Below are 27,345 nucleotides of genomic sequence, written 5' to 3'. Positions count from 1 at the left end.
ACCCATTTCTAAACTTTCTTCACATATGATCCAGTCTTTAATCCCACGTGTGATCGCCTAAATGGCTGTAGAGATGTAATAACCACAGTCAATCATAATTCAGACACATCCAAAACACATCAACTAAGTTTATTAACTCTCTGTGTTTCTCTTAGGTGTACTAAAGTGAGCCTGAGACATGAAGGAAAATTGAGATAATTATAGTTTTAATTAGATTGTATTGCAATAAATTTGCACAGCACATTATGAGGCAGAAACAAAATTGATGATGTTAAAAAATAAAGGCCCAGTCCATCAACTGTTCTGAAACAACATGGAAAATAAACGTGGAAAGTTTATCTTCTTCCCGTGTTCTTTTCTTATAAAATTCGTGTTGGCTTTCAATTCTTATCTGCTTGTTGCTTTTAATGTTTTGATTGTGTGACTCAAAAATGTCAAGTAATAAAGTACTACATATCTGTATTTTACTGCAGTAATTGTTTTTCTGACAGCTTATAATGTATATCTCCACATTTGAATCAAAATGTGCTTGATGCTTGATGGAAGTTACCCCAGGGGAAGTTATGATCGCAACTTCCCCTGGAGGAAATTTTAATTCCCTTGTGTTAACCATGGCCTTTTCTAAAAACATTTTTTTTTAAAAGAGCTAAAAAAGTAGCCAGCTGGCCAGTTCAGCACTTTTTCTTTTTTCTTTTTTTTTAGGGTGGGGTGGGGTGCTGAAGGAAATGTTGTGGATCTAAACAGACGGTGGTCTGTTAGAAAGTCCAGGACTCATTTGCTGATGGAGCTGTTCAGTACAAGTGTGATGAGTTGGTCACCCAGGCTCTGTGGGTGATTATGGTGCAGCTGCGTTTCTTTATGTGGGCAATAAAAAAAAACAATAACGAGGATCAGGATGAAAGCGAGTGGCCGACAGCCATTCAGGTAACTGAGGAGCCTTTGGGAATGGGGATGATGGTGGCCGACAGGTTGGGACTGAGATGTGCTGAAGAAGTTACTCAACACCTCAGAGAGTTGATATGCCCTTATGTTTTCTGGACCCGCAACGATTAATCATCAGCAGGATCTTCCACAATTCTACTAAGGTCATGTTGAGGGACACTTGTCCAGGCGGTGGGGGGAGTTTTATTGTAGGGTGATGTGGAGGTAGTGGCACGGGTCCTAAAAGTGGGCATAGAGTCTGTTAATGGACTCTCTTGCACCAATCCAGTATCCCCAGGAACTGCAGTCTGCTACCTCAGTCAAACTGCTGTGGCAAAACCATTCATGATGACCATGACCTGGAACCACACGCTTGCAGGCAATACTGGCAAGCCTAAACACTCTGCAGGTCTGTTTTGCTCTCACGGCTGTTCAGTGTGCTCCAGAGAACAGGAAAGATGACGGGAAATCAAGGTAATTGTAACTTAAATGACTCTTAATTGCTACATTTCAAATACAATAAACTTGCAAAACATGCTGTAGGAAAAGAAAAATCAAGCTCCAAAGCTCTGATGGTAAAAAGCAAGGCCCAGCTCCCTTTGCTCATCAACACAAGTTACAACTCAGCTCAACACAACACAGACCATTAGAGAGTAGGGAATGCTCAATCAGTCCATCACAGATTAACTTAATTTAGATTGTAGAACAGCTGCAAGCAAGGAGAAAAGCTACAAAAAGAGGAATATATGGTCATTGTACATGCTTGATGACAAGGCTTTCTTTGTTTGTGTTTGAGTTTGCATGCTTTCAGTTTTCTACCACAGGCCCCCCCAACAATCCGTATTGTTTGATTTGTGACTGTTTGCAGGTCATTCTCTCAGCTAAGCCAAGTGGCTTGTACAAGGTTGATGCACTGGCAAATTATGCTGGCTGTGATAAGCTCGAGCCCCCTGCAATAGCAGTCATATTAGATACAACAATGTTGATTAAATAACCGTTTGCTTCTAATTATGTTTTCTTTAGTGTTTCCAGATGAGCACGAAAAATCAACCCCCGCAAAAAATACCAATCTATCTGTCTTTTAAATATTAACAGACTGCTGATCTGTATCACATTTCACAAAGACATCTTGAAATGCCACATCCTACACAAAAACAGGTGTTTGCATATTGGTTTGAGTATAAAATATTAAAAGTGCAAGATTTCCACAGAATGAAAATGACAAATAAAAAGAGGGACTGTCAGAGATATCTCTTTGCCACTAGGCCTTAAAAAATAAGTAGTCCTGCTGGTGACAACTTCATTTGCTGAGGCTGACAGCATTATCTTCCCCAAACCAAAATGCATGCACAATCATGTGCTGACACTACTATGCTGAGGAAATCTCTTCCACATATACACATGCTTAGTCAAACGCTGACACAATCACACAAGCATATGCCTGCATCTTCCTCCACACATGCAGACTCACACAGGCGTAAAGCGATTTAAGCTTCCCACATTCAGCCACATTCACTTCTCGATGCAACCATCCTTTGGCTTGTTACCCTCTCAAAGGATTTATTAGGTGCACAAATTAGACAAAATGCAATTTTCATTTGAAGCAAGGCAGATATGAGGTTAGATTCACAGGAGTAAGGAGTGGCACCTTTGAAAAGAGTGTCTGATCCTCCATGAAAGCATTTTCTGTGGACATTTAAGATATAATAAGTATCTTTATGAGGTGAAATGATTTACACTGTTGACTCTCACTTTGTGGCCCTGTTAAATTGTAGATATAACTAAAATATGCCACTATTCTAAGGTTTATATAAAACAATATTACATTCATTTTCTATCAGGGCAGCTTTCTAATCTATGAAATCTTAATTAACCACATCTAGTATCAACATATGGAAAGGAAAAACAATAATGGGCTCACACTTGAATTACAAATCTCAGACGTCAGATCATAGGCATATTACAATTTGGTTACAGCTTAATGAAAGTCACCTCACTAGATGGTAGTTCAATGTTGGTTTAGAGGATTCATCAAACATTCATAATATGAGTTTCCATAGATGCAAATGAGTGAAAAACAGTCTTTGACACATTAAGAGGCAGATACAAAGTTTATGTTGACAGGTAAAGAAAATGCATAGATATTTTATAAGAGTATTCACATTAACAAAATAGTACGCACAATTGTGAGTCGTAAACCTGGCAGATGTAAATATGTCAAAGGAGTAGTGATAATTCTGCATCAGAAAATTAAAAAAAGAAAATATGTGACCCAGATTCTTGTGAAATGAGCCACTGCTTGAAAAGGTTGATCAAGGGCAGATGTATTAGCTGCATATAACATCAAAGTGAAGCATATTTTGAATATGTTAAAGGGGAAAAACTGCGCAGACAGGCAAATGCATAAATATCAACAGGAAAACCCTGAATGGAAAATCAATAATGTATGCTGTGACTATGTCTGAGGCTGTTAAATATAATGATAAAGAACACTTGTGTGAAAAAAAAAAAGTCATGTAAATAGAGGTATAGTTCATTTTGATTAAAGTATGTAGAATTTATTTTCTAATGCTCCATGCAGTATAGTTGAATCACATCATTTGACTCATCATGAAAGGCATAAATCCTCAGCCTGAAGCTCCCCCTTCTTTCTGTAGCCCTAATGGGTACCATTAAGAATTGTTTTGACAGAGAATTACATAGAACCTTTTTTTTTTTTTTTCTTGGACTCTGGAAAGCCGTCCACCCACTCTGTTCCTGTGGCTGTACAGGAGACTGTGGAGGTTGACCGGAAACTTCAGCATCCTCATTATACAGTATGGAAATACACACAGTCGCAGGCCATCATCTTACTAAGGCCATCACTTTTTTCTTAAAGGTTTGACATGATTTACATTCAAAGCCGGTCCTTTAGGGAAAAACTGAAATGCTGCACATTTCAATTTGGTTTGACCTCCAAAACACCACCTCTAGCAGACTTTCCTTTTACGAAACCTGACGTAACTTAGAGAGCCAATGCGGAGAATATGGCTGACATGATGGCAGCACACACTATGTGCAACATAACAACAACAAAACATTTGTGGCCTGCCTTTTAAAAACTGAACCTGTTACCAGTGTGTTGCTCCTCATGACCTGCATAGTGACAAAGTGGTTTCTGCTCTTGCCTCACAGTGGGAAAACCCCTGGATGGTCTGTGTGAATGTGAGTGTGTGTGGTCGTCGGCCTCTCTGTGTTTACCTTGTGATGAACTAACAACCTATCCAGAATGTACTATGCCTTCACCCATAGCCAGCTGGAATGAGCTCCAGTTGCCCCCAGCACTGGGTTGGATAAAAGGACACAGAAGATGAATGGATGAATGGATGCCCCCTCACAGTGGGGCAGCATGATGGTTCAGTATTACACGTAATTCAGTGAGACTGATCCTTTTATGTAGCCATTGGTCTATAAGCTGTGGTTTAGATGTGAGACTTCTCAGCAGGTTAGAAGCGATGGTGGAATATTTCTTACTTACATTTTGATGTATGAAAATAGCTATAATGCTCACAACCATGTGAAAGACAAGCATGTTTAATACGCACATAGAGCCGCATGCAACTGCTGAGGCCCTGTCATAAATCTATGCTTGGGTTCAGAATATTTATCAAGCTATCGGCCCCCTCCTTTTAGTCATCTTTTTTCTTCTTTTCATTTCCTGTACATCTCTGTTATGCCTCCCTCTATTGACTTCCTTGGGATACGCTGGAACATTGCAGCTCTCCTCTGTGTTCCAGTTCCGTTAATATCTAATAAAACATGGCTTTGATTGATCACTTGCATCTCCCTCTGCCTTCCTTCTCTCCATTCTCGCTCAGTAGACCATTAGTTATGGTAATGTTGGGTTAAATACGTCTTAACTTGTTGATGATTGATTTACACTTCCCCACCCATAAAAATCCTCCCCCACCCCCCCTTCCCTCACGCTCCCCACACTCTTCCTGCACCATGTAATGAATAACTTTTCAGGGCAGATGCTGTTAATGATGAGAACAGTCAGACTGAACAGAAAGCCTGGCTTCCATCTATACTGCATGAGTTGCCGGCGGGATTCAGAGAGGATAGTCAGGAAAGAAATCTCCAAAATTAAACTAAAAGCATTGCTTTTGTAATCAGGATTAAATCTCCAAAGGTGTGATAGACAGCTACACATGATTTGGTTTTACTAGCAAACCACAATAAAAAAATAACATGCATTTTATAATGCGTAAGACGTTGCCATGCTGTTACCTTTTAACCCACTGATGTCATCAACAATATTTTGCTGTCAATATTCAAGCATAAAACATAAATCCTGGCATCATGAAGTAGACTGGGCTTTATTTTTGGGAATGTTCAATGAACCTTAGTGACATTACTTCTCAAACACGTCCTCGCTGCAAATGTCGAGGAGTTAAAATTGTGGAAGCTGCAATAGAAATGCAACTACACACGCAGAGGCTGAGAAATGCAAACATGTGTAACATCAAGTTCGCGGCCTGAAAAAAAAAAAAAAAAAAAAAAAGCACACCGGCGCTCGCACCGGGGGCGTTAATGTGAAAGCCTTAACACTTCAGGGACTTGGTCATCCCTGAGATCCATCTCTGTTCTGACAGCAGTCCTCCATTAGCAGCACCCAAAAAAAAAAAAAGAAAGAAAGAAAGAAAGAAAGAAAATGTTGCTGCAGTTGGCACACCTTCAGTACTTTGCCAGAACTGCACATAGCACTCATATTTTCTCACTTGCAGCAGGCAAACACAATTATGCACCTGGAACCAGACAGAGAGCTAATGAATGCACAAAATTGGACGTATGCTGCGGCTTTTGTGTGAACACACATACATATTTCTTGTAACTAAATAGTATGCATCCATCTTTTTCATTGTGTTTTTACACACCAGACAACAGACATGGGAAAGTGGCAGCTCAAAGGCATCACCTCATGGGGAGTCATTTTAAGCATATTTTCACTCGTTATCAACAGAAATCACTCCGAGTTATTATATCACTGGGGTTATTTCAAAGTAAAACAATATCAGAAGCATTCAAGTTGATTTAAATTAGACAGATGCAATTAGTCCTTTTCAATGAATAAGTGGCCCAACTTTTCATACATCCTTGCAGTTGTTCTTCATCACGATTTAGCCCTCCGGTAGTGCGGATCAACTTTATGTGGCCGTCGCTGTGATCAAAGTTACCCACACTATGAATGAAGACATTACGGCAGGATCACAGATTAACTAATGCAAATGAATACAACGCCAACTTACCGGTCGCAATCCCCTGCAGTGATGTTATAAAGGTGATTGGCAGCTCCATCAGCACATGCCCTCAGGAGAGCTACAAAAAGAAAGACAAGGGATATTTTAGCCCGTGTAACTGCAAGCAAATTGCTTTCAGTGTTTCAGTGAATAGTGAAGCCTTTCTCTATTCAGCTTTAAAACATGACCTTCTTTAAATTGGATGTGTGCTTTCAACATTAATATCCACTTAGGCAGAAGAAAGTTTATTGTAAATACGCTCTTTTTTTTAATGTTATGATGTGTGGATTTTTAAGTGAGCAAAAGAAAACAAGACATTTTTAAATATGTTTTGTGTTTGTTGCAAGACAAGAATTACGAAAGGGATTATTCTCAGATATGGTCTTGTTTAGGGGATTATTTTGGACTCAGAATATCAGAGACCACGCATGACGTCATCATAGTATCACTCCTAATAAATCTGGATAATCTTTAATAAAGATTACTCCCACTTTACCCTGGACAACTTTCCTTTTAAAATTACTCAACGGGTTCTTTGCTTTGAATATATATTAAAAAGGCAATAAACCGAAAAAAAAAACAAAGCAATGATTTACCCAATGCACTTTGGACAACAACATGTGCCGTCTCAAGGTTTTTGAGATTAAATGAATGTACCTCTTTCAATCACTTAACAAAAGTGCCACATTTGAATAAGGTGCAAAATAGTGGGAAACAAACCATATTTGTCAAAATGGAAACATAACAAGCAACATGCTACTCAGGGTCTGGAAGGCATTAGGGTTCAAATCAATTGGACACTTTCAAGACAAACTCTGTGACAGAGCACTTAGAATTCAGATTTTTCTTTAAAAAACCAGTCCAATGAGGTGGTTATTTCTCATTCTTAAAATGTTATTCAAGTTGCACTAAATTAGATGCAAACCATTTGCAAATGCATGCTCTTCCCTGGCTTTCTGTTCTATTTAAATTGAACAGGCTGCCTTTTTTCAGAGCCGTCTTCTGTTTGGGTCCGTTGTTGCACACACGGGGGAAAACTTCAAAGAAAAAGCTGAAATTTTCCAGTTACACCTTATTGAAGAGTAACAAATGCCTTCACCAGAGAGACGGGCAACAATAGTACATGTGCTTTCTGTCTTCTTCTTCTGTCATCTGACTGGAAATAATTCTGTGTTGTTTTTAAGAGTATGCACATAATTAAAATTGAACTCAATCTACAGCTTAAGAAAGTAAAAATAAACCTTGGAAATTGGCAAATATGCATTTAATATAAGTGAATTTCCATCAAGGCCTTGAAAAAGGATATTTTAAAGCCTTGAAGATGAGGCATTTACATTTACACAAGATGAAATGTGTAAAAAAAAAAAAAAAAAGCGATATACTGACCAAAATGATGCACATATCACTCAGAATGAAAGGTCTTGTAGTTGGTTCGATTTTAAACAGGATTTCTCGAGAATGTTGCCTTCTTGTGAAGAAACACCACTTTGGATATATTATATAATGTGTTATTTGCAAAATAGTACTCTAAGTGTGACTTACTAAAAGCTTTTGAAATATATTTGAAGAGTTGCAGTCGTGTTATTAATACCATGCTTCACTTGTTTGTTATAATTATTCAACATCACAATGTATTCATGTCTAATATGATTGTCACAGTGTACAATTATTAGTTTCGAGAAACACAAAGAAATGCAGAAGTTACAAAACATGTTTCCATTCCCAAATGGAAAAAAAACAAGTTGTTATCAAGAAAACAATAAAGCTTGTTCCTTGCGTCAACATATCACACACATCAGGGGGTAAACACATTGACTTGTTAGCTGATTTGCGCACATTACACACATGAAACAAACAGGTTATACCTGCTGAGCAAACTCACAACTACGTAGTTCAAATCCTGAACAGGAGCAAAACTTTACATCTGTTATTTTTACACATCACACAACTCACAACACATTAGCAGCACATCGAACCCAAAGAAAAATATGTGAAGTGTGAAGCTATGTAATCAGCATCACACCTACGTACTGTAACTTCCCATACACACACACAGATCCCCATACACACTAAATTCGACAAAATTAGGAGTTCAATGGAGTGAAACCATTTTTTCTGACAGAATGGGGTAACTTTTTCAGTCTCGCTGTCCTCACCCCGAGTTAGTGAGCGGTGAGAGAATCTATATGCATTTGCACGGATGTAAATAAGACACTTATGCTCAAGGTAGTGCTTTTATTCATAACCCCCACCACCTGCTGTCGATGTTTTATGTTAAGGAATGATTGGAATGTAAATGACTCATTATCTCCGACAGAGAGCAAAGGCTGAGAAACTTTTCAAATAACAACTTCTTGAAGACAGAGAAAGATGTTTTTTTTTTTTTTCTTCTTTAAGAGCTTGCAGACAGACTGTAAAGCTATCAGTCATTACCTGTGTACATGTATCTGCATGCACGCAAACGCACAAATGAATATTTTCCAGACTTGGAGATCTGCAACTGTTACTTCCCTCTGTCAATCATTTTGTCATCTCCGTCTGCGTGGCTCAACATTTAAGGACATAGACACAAACTACAGTAAATCTGTGCACTTTGATGTGATTTCATAAAATAGCAACATGACCGAAATCTAAAAAAAGAGCTGTACGTGCATATGTGTCGCTGATTGTTTGCATTTCTGACTGTAGTTTTTCATTGCTGTCGTCATGCGATTTTGCTATATTAACATTAAAATATAAAAGACAGGCCTGTCAACAACAAATTGCGAATCGTTATAGTGGGACCTGTCTCCTTAACGGTTGTTATGCATACTTTATAAGCTTCAACTGTCAAAATGTGTTTGACTCTGTTCAGTAGCCCTCTTATTGACTAGTGACATCACACATTGGATTTGGAGTTAATAGAAGGTAGCCTACAATCTTCCTATAGATAAATGCCTCTATAAATTCTGAACTAAGTTTTAAACATAATAAAGCCAAATTCATAATTTATTGTCAATAGTGTAATAAATTATTTGAGGGAATACCATAATAACATTTGGTCATAACTATTATTTGATTAGCATTGAGAAATCCCAAAATAATTGCATTCATTTTAGAGAGTAATCCATCCATAAGGCTGTATGGTTGCTTATCAAAAATAGGTATAGTGAACAGCACAGACATTATTCATTCAAAGATTATATATACAATGCAGCACAGAATTGATTGGAAAGTAACCCCCAACACACACACACACACACACACACACACACACCTCACCATTGAACCTAAACATTTAATGGTCCCAGCCTGGAATCAAACCCCTATGACGTGCTTCCCATTGAGCCCTCATTTTTCACCAACTTCTAAGTTTAGGAACAACATATTAGCTCAAGCATTATCTATAATAGACGGCGCAGGCAATGAATCAGAACATAGCAACTGTGTCAACAAAGACACCCCCACAGCACTCAGTGCCACTCTGCAAAATGCATCATATAGCACAATGAGTCAGATGTTTAAGAGGGTGCACAAGAGGATGCATAAGAGGAAATCGTTACACACCATGTCTAACACCAGGCTATCATAATCACAAGTTGGACACCGAATAAACACTATGCTGTTCTTTCTTCCTGCATGTCAAACTGTCAGAAGAAATGCTTCCTATATTTTAACATCGCCATTCTTGTCACAAATTCCCCAGGACCTAGAACTGCTCTTGCAAAAGGCCAGGGCTTAATAAAAACTTTATCTTCATTTTAACTTTCAAAAATGCCTATGGGAGCATCTGTCTTTCTAAATCTCTCCACGTCCCATTTGTCTTCATCACAGTAAATGGCTAAAATGGGTAATCGGAACTTGAAGAAAGATTATCGCTCCATCTGTACTCCATCCACAGGCGGTGAAGACACAAAGACGCAATTACTGTCACTCTTCCACTAAAAACAATAAATTGTTGGCTGTTAGAAGGCAGCCACACATACAGCGGTCTAACCAGCTTCCTCAACCTCTCTTTCTCCTCCGAGCATTTGAGTTTAACAAGCTCAACTGAAAATCTCATAGAGAGAGACATAGATGTCTTATGATTCCTGACGGCAATATGATGCGAGCCGAGCAGGGACAGCAAAACCAGTCAAGAGGAGATGACCTTGTAAATAAAGTAGCCATCCTAATCCCTCCCTGCGGGCTTCAGAGCCAACTCCTCTTGTCACTCACCCTGCTGCGTGATAGATACAAATTGTGGGAAGGCGATAATACACTTCCGCCCACACCACTAAGCCTATAAATTCTCCGCTTTTTAATCACCTGTGCTCCTGTCTACTTTGGCGTAGAAAGTGTGCGCACTGATGTAGAAACGCATATTATCCACACATGCTGTTGTGAGGCGTATTCTACAGTGGGCCTGTATTGATGCGACTTGTAGGGAGGATTAATACTTGTCAGGTTGGGGCTTTATCACAGTACAGGAGAGGGCAAACGGTCACCAAGACTACTGAAAAGATGATTATCCTTATTATGATGCCTTGATGACCTCGCTTCATCTATCAGTCCACCTCTTCCTCTTCATCTGTCACCCTGTCTTTAGATCCACCCTGCTCTTGAAACCTCTCCTAAAATGTGATAGATTTCCCACACAAACATATCATTTTCTTCTTCCCTAGCTCGATGCGGTCACTCTTTACTTATTTCTTCCTGTTTGTTATTCTAAGTGGAAGACAATCACCACCTTTCTCAGGCAGTTTTGTGTTTGGAGTTAGCCGTCTTTGGAAGTCAATCTCCACCAACAGCTTCTCATTGCTTATATTTAAACCACCTGGTAACTTCATCTGACTTGTTTTCCTCAACGCACAGTGACAACAGTGTGCGTGCACGCCAATTTATTGCCGCCATCCCATCCACCTGATGAGGCTGATACTCAACTTCTTGGTGGGTGACGTCCACAAATGTGGACGTCAGCAAGCTGTTCGGCATCAACAAATGATAAAATGAGGCACTTGTAGGAAACTCGGGCCATTATCTGTTTATGTGGAGGGAGTCACCTTCACTGATTGCTTTATTGAACAGCTTGTTTGTCTTGTTGCACAATGAGCAAGTGAAAGATCTCCAAGTGAGTAAATGAGTGGCTGATTGATTGAGTGAGTGAGTGAGCGAGCGAGCGAGTGAGTGAGTGAGTCAGTGAGTCAGTGAGTCAGTGAGTCAGTGAGTGGGTGGGTGACTGATGGACCAGATGAGTGAGAGGGTGCGTGTGTGAGATAAGCAGTTTGATCCCACTTCATAACGTCACACCCGGCACCAATAAACGAGTTTCCCTTTGATCGGTGTTGCTCTCTTCAAGCCTCCGTCGCTCCTGAGCTCCCTGCTGCTCTACCTCTCCCATAGGTGATGGCGAGGCCCAGGGGCAACACATCAGAGAGCTCGACGGGGCTCCGTGTATGTTTGGGTGAGACTGTGTATGTCTGAGGTCTGCAAGGGTGGAGACCTGGCTATGATGCCTCCCGGTGATCAACCATCTGGAGAGTGACACACAGTCAGACACGCTCATGCGCACACTGACATCTGCTTATCCCATAAACAACATTAAAAATACATGGCATATCAAGCGGGGAATGATAAACTTGCTACAAGCGTGTTTACCATCACACCGTGCGAGATCTGAGATCTGCCATTCAAAACTTCCTCAAGTCCCATGTGCGCCGCCGCCATGAGCAAAATTGATCAAGAAAGCTTTCCAATTTCTGACATCCAAGCCACAGAATCGCTTGTGGCACTTCACAAAACATCCAAAATGTCTCTGAAACTTTTTTTTTTTTCTCTCTTCATGAGTAACCTTATCTAAGAGGGAGCAAATGCTCAAATCTTCCAGATGACACCCATCAGGATGCATCACACTGACAAAGTACATCAGATATGTCCAGCCACCTCACAGGGGTTGCCAAAGAGTGAACATGGGTGGTCTGATTATTTGATGCAACGCTTCCCTTTTTATTATATCTCTTGCATGACAGCCAAATGTGAAATGCAAAAAAAAAAAAAAAGAGGAAAGGGGTAATACCAAAAGTTTAATAGAAATATAATCATCTCACAAAATAAGGATTGTTTTTTTTGGAATTTATGAAAAATTTTACATAGTTGCGGTTTAACAGTTGGGACATTCACTCATCAATCTTTTGGACTGCTGATGTTTATGTTATGAAAATACAATTAATTAATAATTGACATCTTAAAGTCTAAATAGGATGCAATTCTTACTGGATTTTGATAACAGATTCTGAAGTTATGTCACCAAATATCATACACTATCCCAGTTGATAGTATGTAGAAGATGTACTAGGGTTACAACCAATGAAAGTTGTTGAACGCACACCTAATATGTTTATTATAATTTTGTTTTATGCATGCCGTGATCATAGGTTTAAAAAAGTTTCCCTGATTTTTTTCAGCTTTTCAGGTTAAAGGCATCAAAGGCAAATGCATATTCATGTCAATATAAACATTTTATGACATAAGCAATGCCCAGTCTACTGTGTAGAACATTTAGATTTTTATATCCTCTGTGATTGTCATTAACCAGTTTTCTAGTTTGGAATAAACAAAGAAATGAGCCACAGTCTCACTTCTTATTGCACAGAGGGGAGGGGAGGAAATGTAAACTTCCTCTACAGTGTGAATGCACAGATGGTAATAACAGTCAACAACAAACAAGTCATTTTCTTTATATATGTATACCAATATTTTTACTAGAGACCTGAATAGCTGGCCAGGGCATATTTTTTCAAACGTGGAAGTTTGCATAAACTCAAGGATGAATGACTAATAGTTTGTTAACAAGGGATCAAATGTCAAGGTGGGCTCAAGAATCGTTGATAACAATCTATTATGAACTTGTGAGGACATTTCCTCAGATCTGGGACTTGCATTCAGCTGCATTTTAAACATAAACTGATAAGGTCTCGATTAAAGGTTAAGGTCGCTATGATCGCACACGTGGCTCATTTTAGTGTAATAACTCATTTAAGCCTTGACATCTTTATGACCAAAAAGTAAATAAGTGAATGAGAAGAGAAGAAAAATTTACGTCAACCATGTTAGTAGGTGGCACGAACAGCTGCAAGTGGGGAATTCAAGTAGCTCTATATAATATCTATTAAATATTGATTTATAGTTATATTCGGTCCCCTTTAAAGACTACCCAAGGACTCTTTATCTCAGGCAGCAGGCAACCTTTGGTGTGAAATTAGATTAGAAGATTGCTTTGTCTAATGTCATTTAACATTTTCTAGAGGTCTTCTTGTGTAAAGGTGAACCCCGGGAGATTGGTGTCTGTCTCATTGCGTGACGGCGGCGTAACAGAAAGAGCACAGGTGCCTCATGGGTTTCTGCAAAATAGATAAGAATATCAAAGCCTTGTTCATTAAAATTCTATTTCAAGCAGTTTTAATCACAAGTTTGTCTTCAAAGTTATTTTGTCCACAAACGTTCTTCACCGATTGCCTACGTTTGTGAATAGCATCTTTCTTACGGTAGCAGGCTTACAGCTTTTTTGTGCATCAGCATCATAAGCACCACTTACATGCTTAATAAAATAAACGGACCCTCAACCCATTCAGCATATTGGGATGTAGTTCTTTTTGTTCCATTTCTCTGATTCTGATCACTTCTCTCAATCAAAAACACAAACTTGTTGAATATAGGGTGACATGAAACTATCTGGTTCGCATCTTTAAAACATCACAGCAAAGGAGCACAGCAGCTATTCCTCAATTCATCTCATCAGAGACACCTCGGGGAGTCTGGGACTCTACGTCTTATTACAATGGGTCTTTTATGCACGTCTTTGAGTTGTCTCAGTTTTCGTTTGCCTTTTGTTTTGATAATAGTATTTATGACGCACAGTTGTCAAGTGCAAAGAAAATGCCTGGAATCTGGGGCATTTACTTGGTTCAAAAGTGCTGGCAAACTCCTGACCAGCGGGTTGTGATGTGAAAGTGACTGAACAACCATTTTCAACAAGAGTCATCAGAATGCTTGTCTTTGTCATAACTGCTATTCTGGAACTGAAGTATTCAGCAGACTTGTACTCTGCAGCAGCTATAGTTTAGGATGTCTGACTCCTGGTGTGCCTGCATTTTGCTCCTCTTTCACAGTATTTTGCCAGATGTATGTGTATAAGCAAGAGCTGTCGAAAAGCAATGCCATGGTAAGGGACTTTACAGGATTTCCTATTTGCCATGGACTGTTGAGACCATTTTATTTCCTCCTGACTGATGAATGAATGCAACAGGCGACAACAATGTCTGCAGCAGCTCACAGTCGGAGCTAAGGGCAGATTTGTTATGACTGAAGTGTCCACATTCTGGACACGGAGGGTCTTGGGACTTGTTTTATGTCCACCTGCTAGTGGAGACAACAGTTTATGTCACTACCTGTGTTCACCAGGCAATAATGCACAGTGACTACATACACACGTGAATGCATCTGAACAGATGTGTCATCAGTGGCGACTTGAGACCTGACTCAAGGAAAGCTACCAGCAGGATTCACTGTCTTTTATAAAAACCGACTCTATATCATCCTAGGAAACACAAGGCACCCAATTTGGGCTTTATATGTTGAATGAGCTCAATTTCCCCACACACTCTTTTCAATATTGACATAAACCTGCTTAAATTAAAGCTGTGACTAAGCACTTTAATACAGCATTCATTATTATATTTCAAATTAAACATGCTGATGTGCAAAGAACAAAGGGATGTACAACTGTACCAATACTTTACATACTACAGTCTGCACTGTATTGACTAATTAATTTACCGAGCTTATCTCCTCATTGATAAGCAAGTAAAGGCTACAAAGCCCTTAAGAATAACTTGGCAGACTGTGGAACTTGGACTTGCACGGTTTAAAAAGGTGTACGGTAGGTCCCTAACCATAAACTGGCTAATAGCTCTCTGGCATCGTTCATTTTGTCCTTGGTCATCTCGTCAGTGCTGCTGATATAAAGATTTCTCTACCGGCGGAGAGGAGCTTTTAGATCCGTCTCAAATGGAATACATTGCTGAATCGGCGTAACTGGACTCTCCTCATTTTTTGCTTTCAGCATGTAAATTAGCATTTGGTCTAAGCACCACTTACTGACTTCATAGTAATGACCATGCAAAATACAAAAAATATCATTCTTGATTCCTATGTGTAAAAACAACAGAAAATAATTTGACTTTTGTTTCAGCATGGGGAACAAACAACAGCACAGGAGAGTTTGTGAAAGCAGACATAAGATGAAACCACTATGATTGAACAAAACAAGAGTACTTTTGATCAGTCAGTGGTCTGCTGTGTTTTCACATAATCCATTAAGTATCAGTCCGGCTCCCTGGGAACAAAACAAAGTTCAACTGTCCTTTGGCGAGCTGAAGTGAGGAATAATTGGAGATGTAGAAGTTGAGGTGTGATGTTTATTTAGGGCAATACAAACTCCGAAAAGTCTTCTGTCATACAAAATGTATGATGTCAGACCAATTCATTTACAGCAGTTTGCTCATGGTCTACTTATCCAGCTCAATATCAGAAAGAATTAAAATATGGTAATTAGCTGTGTTGTGACAATGTCTTTTGCACATGTTGCTGTTCGTTAGCAGCAGCAGTTGTGAGGACCGAATCTCCCCCGTGGATCCAATTTGGTCAAAGAAGACAGTGCTCAGCGAAGCTGTTAGTGAATAACAAATACCAGTCTGCTCTCAGGCCTCTAACCTCCTAACAGCAGAGTTGGAGCACAATATTATGGAAACTCAGAAAATTAGTCCAAAACACATTTTAGTCAAAAAACACTTGGTAAAGTTGAGTTCAGCTATGCCATGCTGTGTAAAAGAAGGAACACTTCTAAAAAATTCGCTAAGTTTAGGTTACACAGGTCATTTGGCACAAATGTACCTCTATAACTGTGCTTTTGCAGCTTATTCTGAGCAATTTTCCCTTATAGCAATCGCCCTTGATGATGCTATTTTCTGATGCAAAGGGTAGATTCATATGCCTGCAATTATACATTCTGCTTGTTCAACAGGTGTTTGACAGGAGGACGTTTCCTTAGCACTTAGGGCTAATGAGCATCGATCAACTTTGTGGTATAACCTAAATGCTGTTTTGTTCCTCTGCTCTCAAGTCACGCTCTGTCAGCTGGAAGAGGAGCAAAAGCCCCTCACTCATGTAAACAGGCAGTGACACTGAGAGCAAAGGCGAGGGAAGAAAATCAGTCAGGTAAAAATCAATACTGACAGCCGGGGTTTCAGTGTTGTCGCTTGTAATCATCAGCGTAAACTCCATTATTGTGAATTGATTAGTCGCATAATCTTTTGTGTATTTCTAAATATGTTTATTTATGATCTTGTTGGACCCGTGCAGTAAGTCATTAAAAATATCTTCTCCAAAAATCAAAAAAAAAAAAAAAAAGAGAGAGAGTAGATATTGTCGCAATATAAAAACAATTAGGATTTTTGCACAGTGAAGGCTACTCTGGCAAGAGCGAAGTTCCCAAAACAAACTTTAGTATATTACATACAAGTAATGTAAAAGCACTTGTTTGATCTATGATTAGATGTGTGTGATCTCTACCTTTATTCCAGAGGACGCATAGGTGGTCCTTATCCAGAGGCTGGTTCAGAATTATCAGACAAATCCTCTGTGTGCCTGAAAAAGAGAGCAAAGAGGAAAAAAAAAGAGGAGCATATATGTGAATCATACAGATACAAAGACAATGCGTGCACGCGGGAGTTTTCTCAGGGTGCTGTTGTGCCCAACCACAGTCTGAAAACATAAGCCCGAGGTGAATTAGTGAGTCTAAATTGCCTGTTGGTCTAAATGTGTGACTGCCTGCCTTTGTTTGTTTGTCTTGTAATAGACTGGGATCAGCTTGAGCCCCATGCAGTCCTCAGTAGGACAAAGCAGTATAGAGAAGATGGTTCAATTGATGCACTAATAAGACCATTCAGACAGGAAATCAGGAAACAAAAAACAAACAAAAAAACAACCTCTTCTTGACCAGGATCTCTAACCTCACCTTTTGTAGAATAGGTGAACTCTGATTACTTTGGCTCGCACACATTAATCCATTTGGATTTGAATGTTTTGACCTTGGTTACATTCTCTCTGTCGCTTCGTGACAACTTTTTTTTTTTTTTTTAATGTGAAGCCAACATAACCTGCCATCCTCATCTTGCTTTCTTATTCGTGAACTTCAGATGTGCAAAGCGTCCATCTCAGATTGCAGCAGTTCACCCATTTTTTCCCTCAACTGTCCATCAATCTTGCTTTTAGCGTCTTTTTTTTTTTTTTAATACTGCTGCTAATGTAGCTCTCCTGAGTAACACCGTAGAATAGTCATTAATCTATCTGAAGGAGACGATAAAAGAAACCAAATAGGACACATTCATTGACAAAGTTGAAACAGAGTCGGAAGAAAAAGCCTTAATGGACCAAACATTAAAGCAAAACCTTTTTTTCTCCTACGTTTTCACACTTTCCACCGCTTCTTCATTAATCATTCTCTCTCATGTCTGCCCTTATGAATGATTTCTCATCCATTATTAAAGCTGCCTTTCATAGCGAAGCCAAGATGCCACATCCAAGCCGAGGCCACACTTAAACTCTCTCCTAAACTGTATTTATGTAAATTCCACACAGCTGGATTCTAGTTTGGGAACAGCATGATATGAAATATCTAATATAGCCCGTATGTTTCCCAATGCACATTGAAAGGAGAAAAAGACGACAAAAAAAATCTAAAAACAAACAATCAGCAAACTAAGAAAAGTAGAAATATATTTTAGGTTTCATGAACTTCTCGCTGAAATAAGTGCATTAAATCATCCTCTTTGGATGTCTATCCTCAGGTGTAAAGAGTAGCTTTTGGCACGCTGGAGAAAGTGTCGAGCAAATAAAATGTCCTTTGGGTTCCTGACTTTGTTGCAGTGGCAGGGCTTGATGTTGTTAAAAAGTTCACATCACTGGAAGGTCATTTCCAATACGAAAGTCAGCTCCAGCCGAGTATGGTAAAAAGTAGAGGCGAGGAACAGAGGATAAGGAGGCGACACGAAGGAGGGGGTGAAAAGAGAGAGAGAAAAAAAAGAGAGAGAGCCGGACACACAGATATGTGGGCAGGGTGAAGAAAGAGGAGGAGTAGATTTGTCAGTCTTGTCTCTTAATTGGCTAGAGGTGTACAGAGAACAAAAGACAAACTCAACCAGCCGTGACTTTTCAGATAACCCTCCGACACACAAACACACAACTGTCTGCACACAAACACACACACACACAAGGAGGTGCATGGCCTTTCGTGCACTCTGTTCAAAGAAATGTCACCTTGGAATTCTTTTAAAAGTGCCAGACAGCATAAATACCACAAACAGGCGTCCACGCACAAACACGCACACGCACACACACCAAACTCAAGTGCATAAAGCAGCACATAGATACTCCAGGAAAAAGCATTTATAATTAAAATGGTAAAAATTTAAAAGGCTAACTGTGCACACTGGGGATTTTAAAATGCAGACATCCAGGGGCTGTTTTTATATTCTCCTTTGAGAGTCTAGATAAGCATTTCCTGCAAGAGATTAGACTAAAAAAAGCCAAAGAAATATATTTTAAATCTCGTAGGGAGTTTTAAAAAAAAAGGTTGCTTTGCTAAACTGTGCAGTTGGGAAAAATATTTAGAAAAACATACGAGACAGGGGAGCTCAAACACACCTTTGATAGCAAGTGACAAATTTATCAAGGAAATTACATCATCAAGAGGATGTGTGTGCTCGGCTGCACTCTGTTCTGGGATTATTTGCACACCCAGTGAAATCTTTAAACTAAATCTTGGATTTGTGCAGTGAGCAAATGCGAGAGTGTGGCCCGTAATGGTTGGCTAACATGTCTGAGTAAACATTTATTTTAGTGGCTGCTTCAGCGCTGCGATGGCTTCTCAGAAGAATACCGGCGATCCTTCTCCACATTTAAGTCATGCACAAACAGTACATCGACAGCAGATCTATGTTGCGGATTTGTACAAATCATGCATGTGTGGGAATGAAGAGTGTACACAAACATGTGTACACAAGTGAGCAGCGCAAACACGGAGGCCTCTGTGGCTGCACAAGAGGAGTGATATTGAAGCATCAACGGAGGAAAATGACAATCCACCATAACTGTATGTATCATCCCAAAAAGGTATTTAAGTATTAATTGACTAAAGCATGCTAAAAGTACAAAAAATATTCCAGTTAATAAGCTAATCATATTTGGTAAAAAAAAAAATTTAAACTAACAACAAGATGTTGAAAACCACTCAATACATGATACTTGAAAATGTGCTATATATAAACCAAGATAGGTGAAGCTTGTGTAGGGCTCTACAAATAAATTAAAATTAGCTAAACGTCTGCTTTAAAGTTCTCATAATTATTAAACAAATACTGCTGTGTTTTGCTGTGTTGAATAATAGTATACTGCTATAGTAGTGAGCCATTAAATGAAGCATTAAATTGTTGGCCTTTAGTAGTTTTGCAATATAAACTCAGAAATGAATGTGCTTTTGGCCATTTTTATGTTTTGAAACTCGTATTGTGGTAAAAGGTATTGACTTATATGGCCACTATACACTGCTTGACCAGCCCCCAAAGCTTTTTACATGCACACAGACACACGCACACGCACACGCACACGCACACGCACACGCACACGCACACGCACACACACACACACACACACACACACACACACACTCAAACACCACTGCCATGCATGGTGCGCAATCCAGCCTTTTTCAGCAATTTGTAGTCTTGTGTCTTCGTCAAATTCGAATGACTTAAATGATAAATGGATGAATTAGTTCTGACATAGGCTGAAGCACCATCACCAGAACGCTATAATAAAAAAATACATGTTTTGAAGTACAGCAGAGCTGTCAGATCACAAACAATAAGACTGTGTTAATCTCACACGATTAACTCTAAACTCATAAAACTGTTTTCATGCTAGAAGTTCACCAAACATAGGCCAAATTTCTATCGCAGTCAATCCGGGTGAGTCATTGAAGATCGATGAAACATTCAGAGCATGCAGCAGCAATAAATGTTTAGTTCAGAAACGCAGATATAATGAGTCGTATTCATGCGGCAACTTTTAAAAATGAAGTTATTAAACACCTCACAATAAAAACTGACTGTAAAAGTGACAAAGACAAAATAAAATGGTTCAGTTACAACAAAATAGCACCAATAAACAAAGAAAGAGAAAAAAAGAAAATTCGATAAAATGAGATAGATTTAAGACGATATTGAGTTTGTCTGTGTGACACTTCGTGCAGACCAGCCCATATTTGCAGACACCCATGAACGTGGAATAGCAAGTCAGAGCAGGGACGCCAGCAAAATAGGAGCTGCAGTATTCAAGGTCAAGGGCTGGTGACTTCCCACATGCTGGAGAACTGCCGCTGGTTCCTCGATGAGCCATTCAATGAAAAGTTCACTTTTCAGTTCAGCAATCTTTGCTGACGAGGCTATAAGTGAGACTAGTCTCAGTGTCTCGTGAAGTGATACCAGTGAGGAGCCAAACAGGCAACCAGGGATAGATGACTCACATATGAGGGGGAGACTGTTCAAAACTGAGGTAATTCAACCAAAACTTGGACTCCAATCAGAGTGCTACACCCCACAATATTCTATCTATCCATCTACCTACCTATCTACCTACCTATCTATCTATCTATCCATCTATCCATCTAGCCATCTATCCATCTATCTATATTTGTTTTCATTTACTTCAAAAGACACTTTTTCGGAAATAGAATAATGAAGGCTTACAGCATGCTTAAAGAGTATGTTCTTATTTTGCCAGTTGCATGCCATGTGAAGAACTGGTGAGCTGTATAGTTTGTACCGTGTATTCACCTATAGTCACCTCGGATTGGGTCATGCCTATACCACCTCAAGGCTTATATAGTCTACGGGCCCGATCAGCAAAAGCTTTGTGTATTTAAATACAAGGCACAATTGTGATATTGCACACGCATTCATGTGGAAGCTGATCTACGAACAAGATAATGATGACACACACAATCTATCTCGTGTCTTTGCCTTCATGAATATGGAATATTGAGTGTGTCTCACAGTTTGCTAACTGAATAATATGATTTAACACCTTTGAAAACACTTTGTTTGCTTCTGTTTTCGCTGCATTTGAAAATAAGGTACGAACAGGCTCAGCATCCAGCGGGGATGCTGCTGTTATTGTCGTGAGCATTTTCTGAAGCGGGTCACCACAATATTCACATTTGTATATTTTCTGTTTTACCTCAAATTTTAACTTCATAACCGATAATCCAATAAGTTACAGTTTTCTTGTCTTTGTAAATTCAGATTCATTTGGTAATTGATCAACGTATCCCATCTCACAATTATGCTGGTAGAGGCTTCGCCCACCATTTATTCACTCTGTGGTAAATGCAATAGATTAAACGTGAAAACAATACCGTTTCCATCATCTTTCTCCAGTAAACAGGGAAACAAACTAATTTCAATTTCACTGTCTATTGAAACAGAGGTGAAGACTGCTATGACATACTCCAATATGCAAGCATAGCAATGTTCTCCTGTACTTTATCTACATCAGCTGTGTGGTTTGATAATAAACTGAGAATGCATCATTTTACTTTGATGGAAACTATTCTGTTATGGAAGCGTGGCGTCACTTTGTTGATCATTTTCTGCTGCTTTCCCATTGGTTGGAAGAGCTGAGGGTAGACTCTCCTCTATCAGAAGGTTATCTCAGACTGTTTGTTTGTCTCATGACCATGACAATGGCCATCAGTGAGCTATTTTCACTGCAGGACCACAGATTTGAAGCCACGATTAAAGTTATTATCTCAATGGCAATTAATTATCCTCTGAGATCGTCAAAGCCACACTGTGTAGCCTCTTTAAGTTAGATGAAGTGATTTTGGAACATGGATGGATGAATTACACCTTGAATTTTTTTTTTTACTTATCTTCTTCTTTGGCCATGTTTTTCATGTTCCAACCAAACACCCGAAAAAGAAGAACATTTTACACTCAGCTGGAGGACAACATGATTCTGCAGTTACCTACACTGTGGTAGACTAAAAGAAAGTGCTTCCACCGAGTTCTAAATCCACCAATGCCTCTACAAGCACAATAAACATCACAGATCAACAGAAAAATATTAGAAATGTGGAATTTTCTGAATCGCAGACCATAAATTAATTTACATCTTGTGAGTGAAACTACACAGAGCGTGCTTATCGTGTGTTTATGAACAGCTGTGATTGTTGTATGCCAATAAATACAGACAGGATGGGACAGACAAAAGCTTGCAGACTGCTGGGCGTACTGAGGATATAATGTTTTTCGCTCCTAAGCTTTGGAGTTTACGTCTCTCTGTGGGTGAACAATACTTCCAGTCTATATAAAAACTCAGCAACCAAACACAGTGCATGTTTTACTCATCTGTCAATGTTATCTATCTTTTATCAATATGCAAAACTGTGTGAAGACTAAAAATGTTTCTTCTATAAAATGGCCTTTAGTTCACAACTCTGGCTATTTTACAAGAGAGTGCGCGAACTACTGTGCCTTCCACTTACTGCAGAGGTCAAACTGATTTACGATGCCTGTGACCTTCAAAGGTTTGGGTAAAAAAAAAATGGCCTGAGGTGTTAATCAGCTCTCCTCCCTCCACACTCATTCACTCGCACCATCAGGGAGTTCACACAAACCTTGACCTAAGAGCTGAGGCCAAAGACTGCGATAACCAGTTTCCTTCTCAGGGCTGAAGAGCAGCCAAGACAGGCATCAGTAAATGCTAATCACATCAGATTAATCATTGGAGCAGTAATCTTTGCTGTAATGTGTCAACTCGCCTTCAGAAAAGTTTGGCTAAATGTAATATATTGTGATTTATTTGCACCAATGTTTGGTTTAAACACCAATGTTGTGTGACAACAGAGTGAACTCATATAATGACACGGATTTTATTCAGGACTGAGCTGGATTATTAATTTTCATAAAGTTTTTAATAATCAAACAACCTCTTCAAAGCAAAACCATCAAGCCAGCTTTCAGCAAAGATTCATTATGCATGCATAACAAAAAAGACATGTCCCACACATACACACGCCGTTGTCATGAAAGTGCAAGTGATTTGTTTTGGAGTTGTAATTCCCCCAAGACAGTTTGTGTGTCAGAGTGAGTGGGAGCAGCAGAGAGAAGAAGACAAGTGTGACAGTGACGAGAGGGAGCGTGCATTTTGATCAGAACCAGTCAGATTGTCTGTGTTTTGGTGTGCACCCCGCACCACAATTCTACCATGTGTGCATGGAAACACTGTATGCATCCGTGCATGGATCTGCGTATGTGATTGATTGTGTGCATGCACGTTTTCCCCACGGGGGAAAAGTGGGTTTGAAAGGTGGTACCTGAGGGCAGCAGGCAGTCCAAAGGTGTCAACTCTTCATCCATGGCGAGGATTCACAGGAGCCCGTTTCAGCCTATCGACTCACTGGGAATTCAGAAGAAGAGGGCAGCTGTTGCAGTTCACTCTGTTGGGGGTTTTTTTGTATAAAAATTTGTTTTAATCTTTCCCCTTTTGGTTTAATCAAAATAATTTTCCATGCTATTCATACTCCCTGTTCTTCATTCAGTATGTATGATGTATGTGCACTCAGAGCAGACACAAAACAGCATTTCCATTATTTCAAATAGTCCTGACTCGAACCAAATTCCATTAATGATGTCAATAAATACATGTCCTTCCTACCTGAAAGTTGATTTTATAGAAATGTATATGAAGCTGAAAAATTAAGCCTCGAAAAAGATCAGCCCAATAAATGTAAGCAAATACTATTCAAACTATAGACTTTGTTAATTCATTTTTGTTTTTCAAGAAAATTGTATTTTATAAAAGTAAATTAATCTGTAAAATAAACTAGTCAATGGTGCACAAACAACATAAAAATATGAAACATTAAACAGCAAAACTGGTTGTAAAAATGAATTGATCTGTTGACTTTAAGGGCAATTACTCTGATTACAGATTAAATTATATACTCATTTAGACATTGTTCTGATGTTAACTACTCACACATGTGGATGTGCTACTTGTCATTTACAACTACTCTTGTGAAGCAATGGTTAAAATATGTCACACAACAAATAACCACCAAACTAAATGGGGCAACCGTGGCTCAGGTGGTAGAGTGGTCGTCTTTCGGAGTGAAAGGTCGGAGGTTCAATCCCAGTCTACACTGGTCTATGTGTCAAAGTGTCCTTGGGCAAGACACTGAACCCCTGAACCCTAGCGCTATATAAATCTAGACCATTTAAATGTAATTTTTGAACAAATCTTCAACTACCTTATCTTTCTGCCAGTATTTCAAATGATAGGTTGACATTATGGATACAGAAGGTGGATCGATGGGTAACAAGCCTATAAAGTGACAACAACTATGAGCTGGATCAAGTGTCCCTATAACAAGCACGTATGTAGGAGAAAGAGGGGATTGAAAGAGGATAAAGTCAAAAGAAAAAGAAGACCCAGTGGAAAACACTCAGAGTCTGTTTATTGAATTAATATATTTGAGTAATTTGACTGAATGTATTTCAGGTTCAAAACTGTCCTAATATACATTGAGCATCTGCGAACAACGCATTTTTTGTCCATGGGTCATCAGATCATTAAATAACTGTTGATGTGGACATAGTTGTTTAATCACTGTCACACACAAAGCTGTTTCATGTTACCTCGGAATTTGTCTTCTGTAAACAATTGGCTATCCTTTTTTCTTTTTGTCCCATTTTATATCCACACTATATATTCATAATATGTCCACTTTCATACACTTCACATTGTTGCAAAAAGGAGCCGCATCTGTAGTTTCATCATTATATGCAACATATAATGCAATTAAGCAAGTATATTCTATTTGCATCCTCAGTTTCTCACCTAGTACAACATAAATAAAATAAAAAAAATCCAAAAAGACAAGCAGTAGAATGTATAGTCATTTTCATCGCACATGGTTTATTTTGAACAATATAAGGGAAAATACGTTATGGTCTTTACAGTGTTATCCCCACAGTATAAGACTAACATCAGAAAATCGTATTCAAATATCTCACGAGCAAGAATAAAATATTAATTAGGTACAGTACGTACAAACAAAACATTTACAAGGAAGAACTACAGCTGGTATTACAAAGCAAGTCGCGATTTTCAGAATTGTACCCAAAAGATCATCACAGAACAAAAAGTATACTGGACCTTTCCTACAAGCCTGTTGAACCTTCTGTAAAGCAGCAGCATCTGCCGAATGGTCGCAATAACCTTTGAACGTTTGAATGAACATTTAAAGTTAATGTTTTCCCTCCCACTAACCAGTGACTGAGGCGTGCATGGCGGAGTACATTAGTTCAAGCAGTTGCTGAAATTCCTCACAATATAATTACCGAATGGTTAGTTAAAAATATATCGTGCAAATACAATTAATTTTTACATGTTAATATTAAAGTGCTTGGGAATAAACTATTAAATCCTTCCATCCATTAATTCAGTGAAAACTGTCTCAGGGCAGACAACCGCGGATAAATCAACACATTTCGGACAAAAACATCACACATCCCAACTCTGTCATACAGTCGTTACCCACCGCCTCCATGTAGAAATGCTGTCACAGTGATAAAAAGTGATAAAATTGTATATTACAACAGTTAAACTCACATTCACGCTGCTTCCGCCATCGGAATGTATACAGTCAACGAAAGCTCATCAAGACGAGCCTGCAGGATTGAAAATTGTCTTGATTTTGTCACAGCGACATCTAAAGGTGAAGATGGGAAACACGTTTACTCGTCACACCGTTTACTCGCATTCTCATGCATTCCCAAACTTTTTCCACGAGATAGATAACCAAATCTCTGGTATTGAAATATGAAGAAAAAAAACCTTGAATAAATCTCTTGATTTAGTGCCATTTGTCTATGAATAATCTGAAAAAAAGAAACCTTGTAAATATATTCATGTCCACAGACTGTGACTACAGTCTGCCTTTTAACTGTGGCAGAATTGAATATTTTTCTAAAATAAATAATTTTGCTCAAAATTTAGCACACCACACTCAGATGTGTTTCCAAGATACATTTTGGCACCAAAGATCGACTCTTATTTAATTTGTTCCCAATGCATGATTTTTTTTCTTCTCAAACATGTTTGTGTTCTGTTTATATATTTTTTGCTTATCTTTTTCAATCAATTATTACTACCAAAACTAAAGATGGAAACACTGCAATCTTGAGGCAGGATAGTGTCAATTTGATGGACAGGAAGTCAGCATGTATATCATTAAAATGCAGTTTATTGTTACTTTACTTTCAAGTTCTCGTGGGCCACATGCAACTACAAAGACACATGTGTTCCAAAGTAATTTATAATAAAATTTTACTTTCACTTTTTAGAAATGATCCACAAGCTTAAAGTAAGCTGACTGCATGCTATTGTGTTGGTGTGATGTGTTTATAATTGTCATATGTAAAACTTTTAAGGGTTAAAACGTCAGGAGTGGACCATTGCATTAACACCAGTGGTCCACACATGATGAGACATCTATTAAAATGGGCTATTTTTACATTCAATTCTAATTTAGTTTAATGGAGCGCTTCAGTCAGACAATTAGATGCTTCAATGATTTTCCTCCACGGGGAGATCTACCAGGTCTGGTCTCCCTTGAAGGAAGTACAGCAAGGTGGATGGACCTAGAAAATAAATCTCTAAGAACTGCTATACCAACCTGAAATCTAAAAGTGGTCACTCAGTTCCATTGTGGTTTAGGAACCCTGCATCAAACAATGCATGTATATTTGGTACTTTAATGTGGTTTTTAGCATCGTTTGCTGCAGTAAGAAGCAACACTTTGCATGTTCCCCCTGAGCCTGCATGGCATTTCTCCAGTTAGTTATGTGCTTTCACACCGTCCAAAGCCATCCTTTTTTTCTGTTTCTGATAACTGTCAATCCACTATAGGTGTGAATATGTATGGGACTGCTTGTTTCTTTATAATAGCCTGGTGGCCTTTTAAGCATCCTTCTTGTACACCGCGTCATCCAACACTGGAGCT

The 27,345-nt window shown here is 38.9% G+C and overlaps 1 protein-coding gene across 2 annotated transcripts in view; it reads right to left on the bottom strand.

Annotated features, from left to right (window-relative positions):
* The window catches only part of tpk1 (thiamin pyrophosphokinase 1), a 76,445-nt gene extending 50,469 nt beyond the window's left edge, over positions 1 to 25,976 (bottom strand). Inside the window, exons 1-4 of one of the 2 annotated variants that reach the window (XM_080515166.1) lie at positions 25,953 to 25,976; positions 23,653 to 23,735; positions 16,788 to 16,862; positions 6,210 to 6,279 (exon numbers count right to left, since the gene is read on the bottom strand). In XM_080515166.1, coding sequence (XP_080371292.1) covers positions 6,210 to 6,279; positions 16,788 to 16,862; positions 23,653 to 23,695 — 188 coding nt within the window. In that variant the 5' untranslated portion in view covers positions 23,696 to 23,735; positions 25,953 to 25,976. Of the gene's footprint in view, positions 1 to 6,209; positions 6,280 to 16,787; positions 16,863 to 23,652; positions 23,736 to 25,881 lie in introns of both variants that reach the window. The other variant, XM_080515167.1, reaches the window with a different exon arrangement.
* Between the last annotated feature and the right edge of the window lie 1,369 nt (positions 25,977 to 27,345).

The sequence above is a fragment of the Blennius ocellaris genome (assembly GCF_963422515.1).
Source record: "Blennius ocellaris genome assembly, chromosome: 19".
Lineage (NCBI taxonomy): Eukaryota > Metazoa > Chordata > Actinopteri > Blenniiformes > Blenniidae > Blennius > Blennius ocellaris.
Note: the sequence above shows the minus strand (reverse complement) of the source record. Positions and strands in the feature narration are given on the sequence as shown.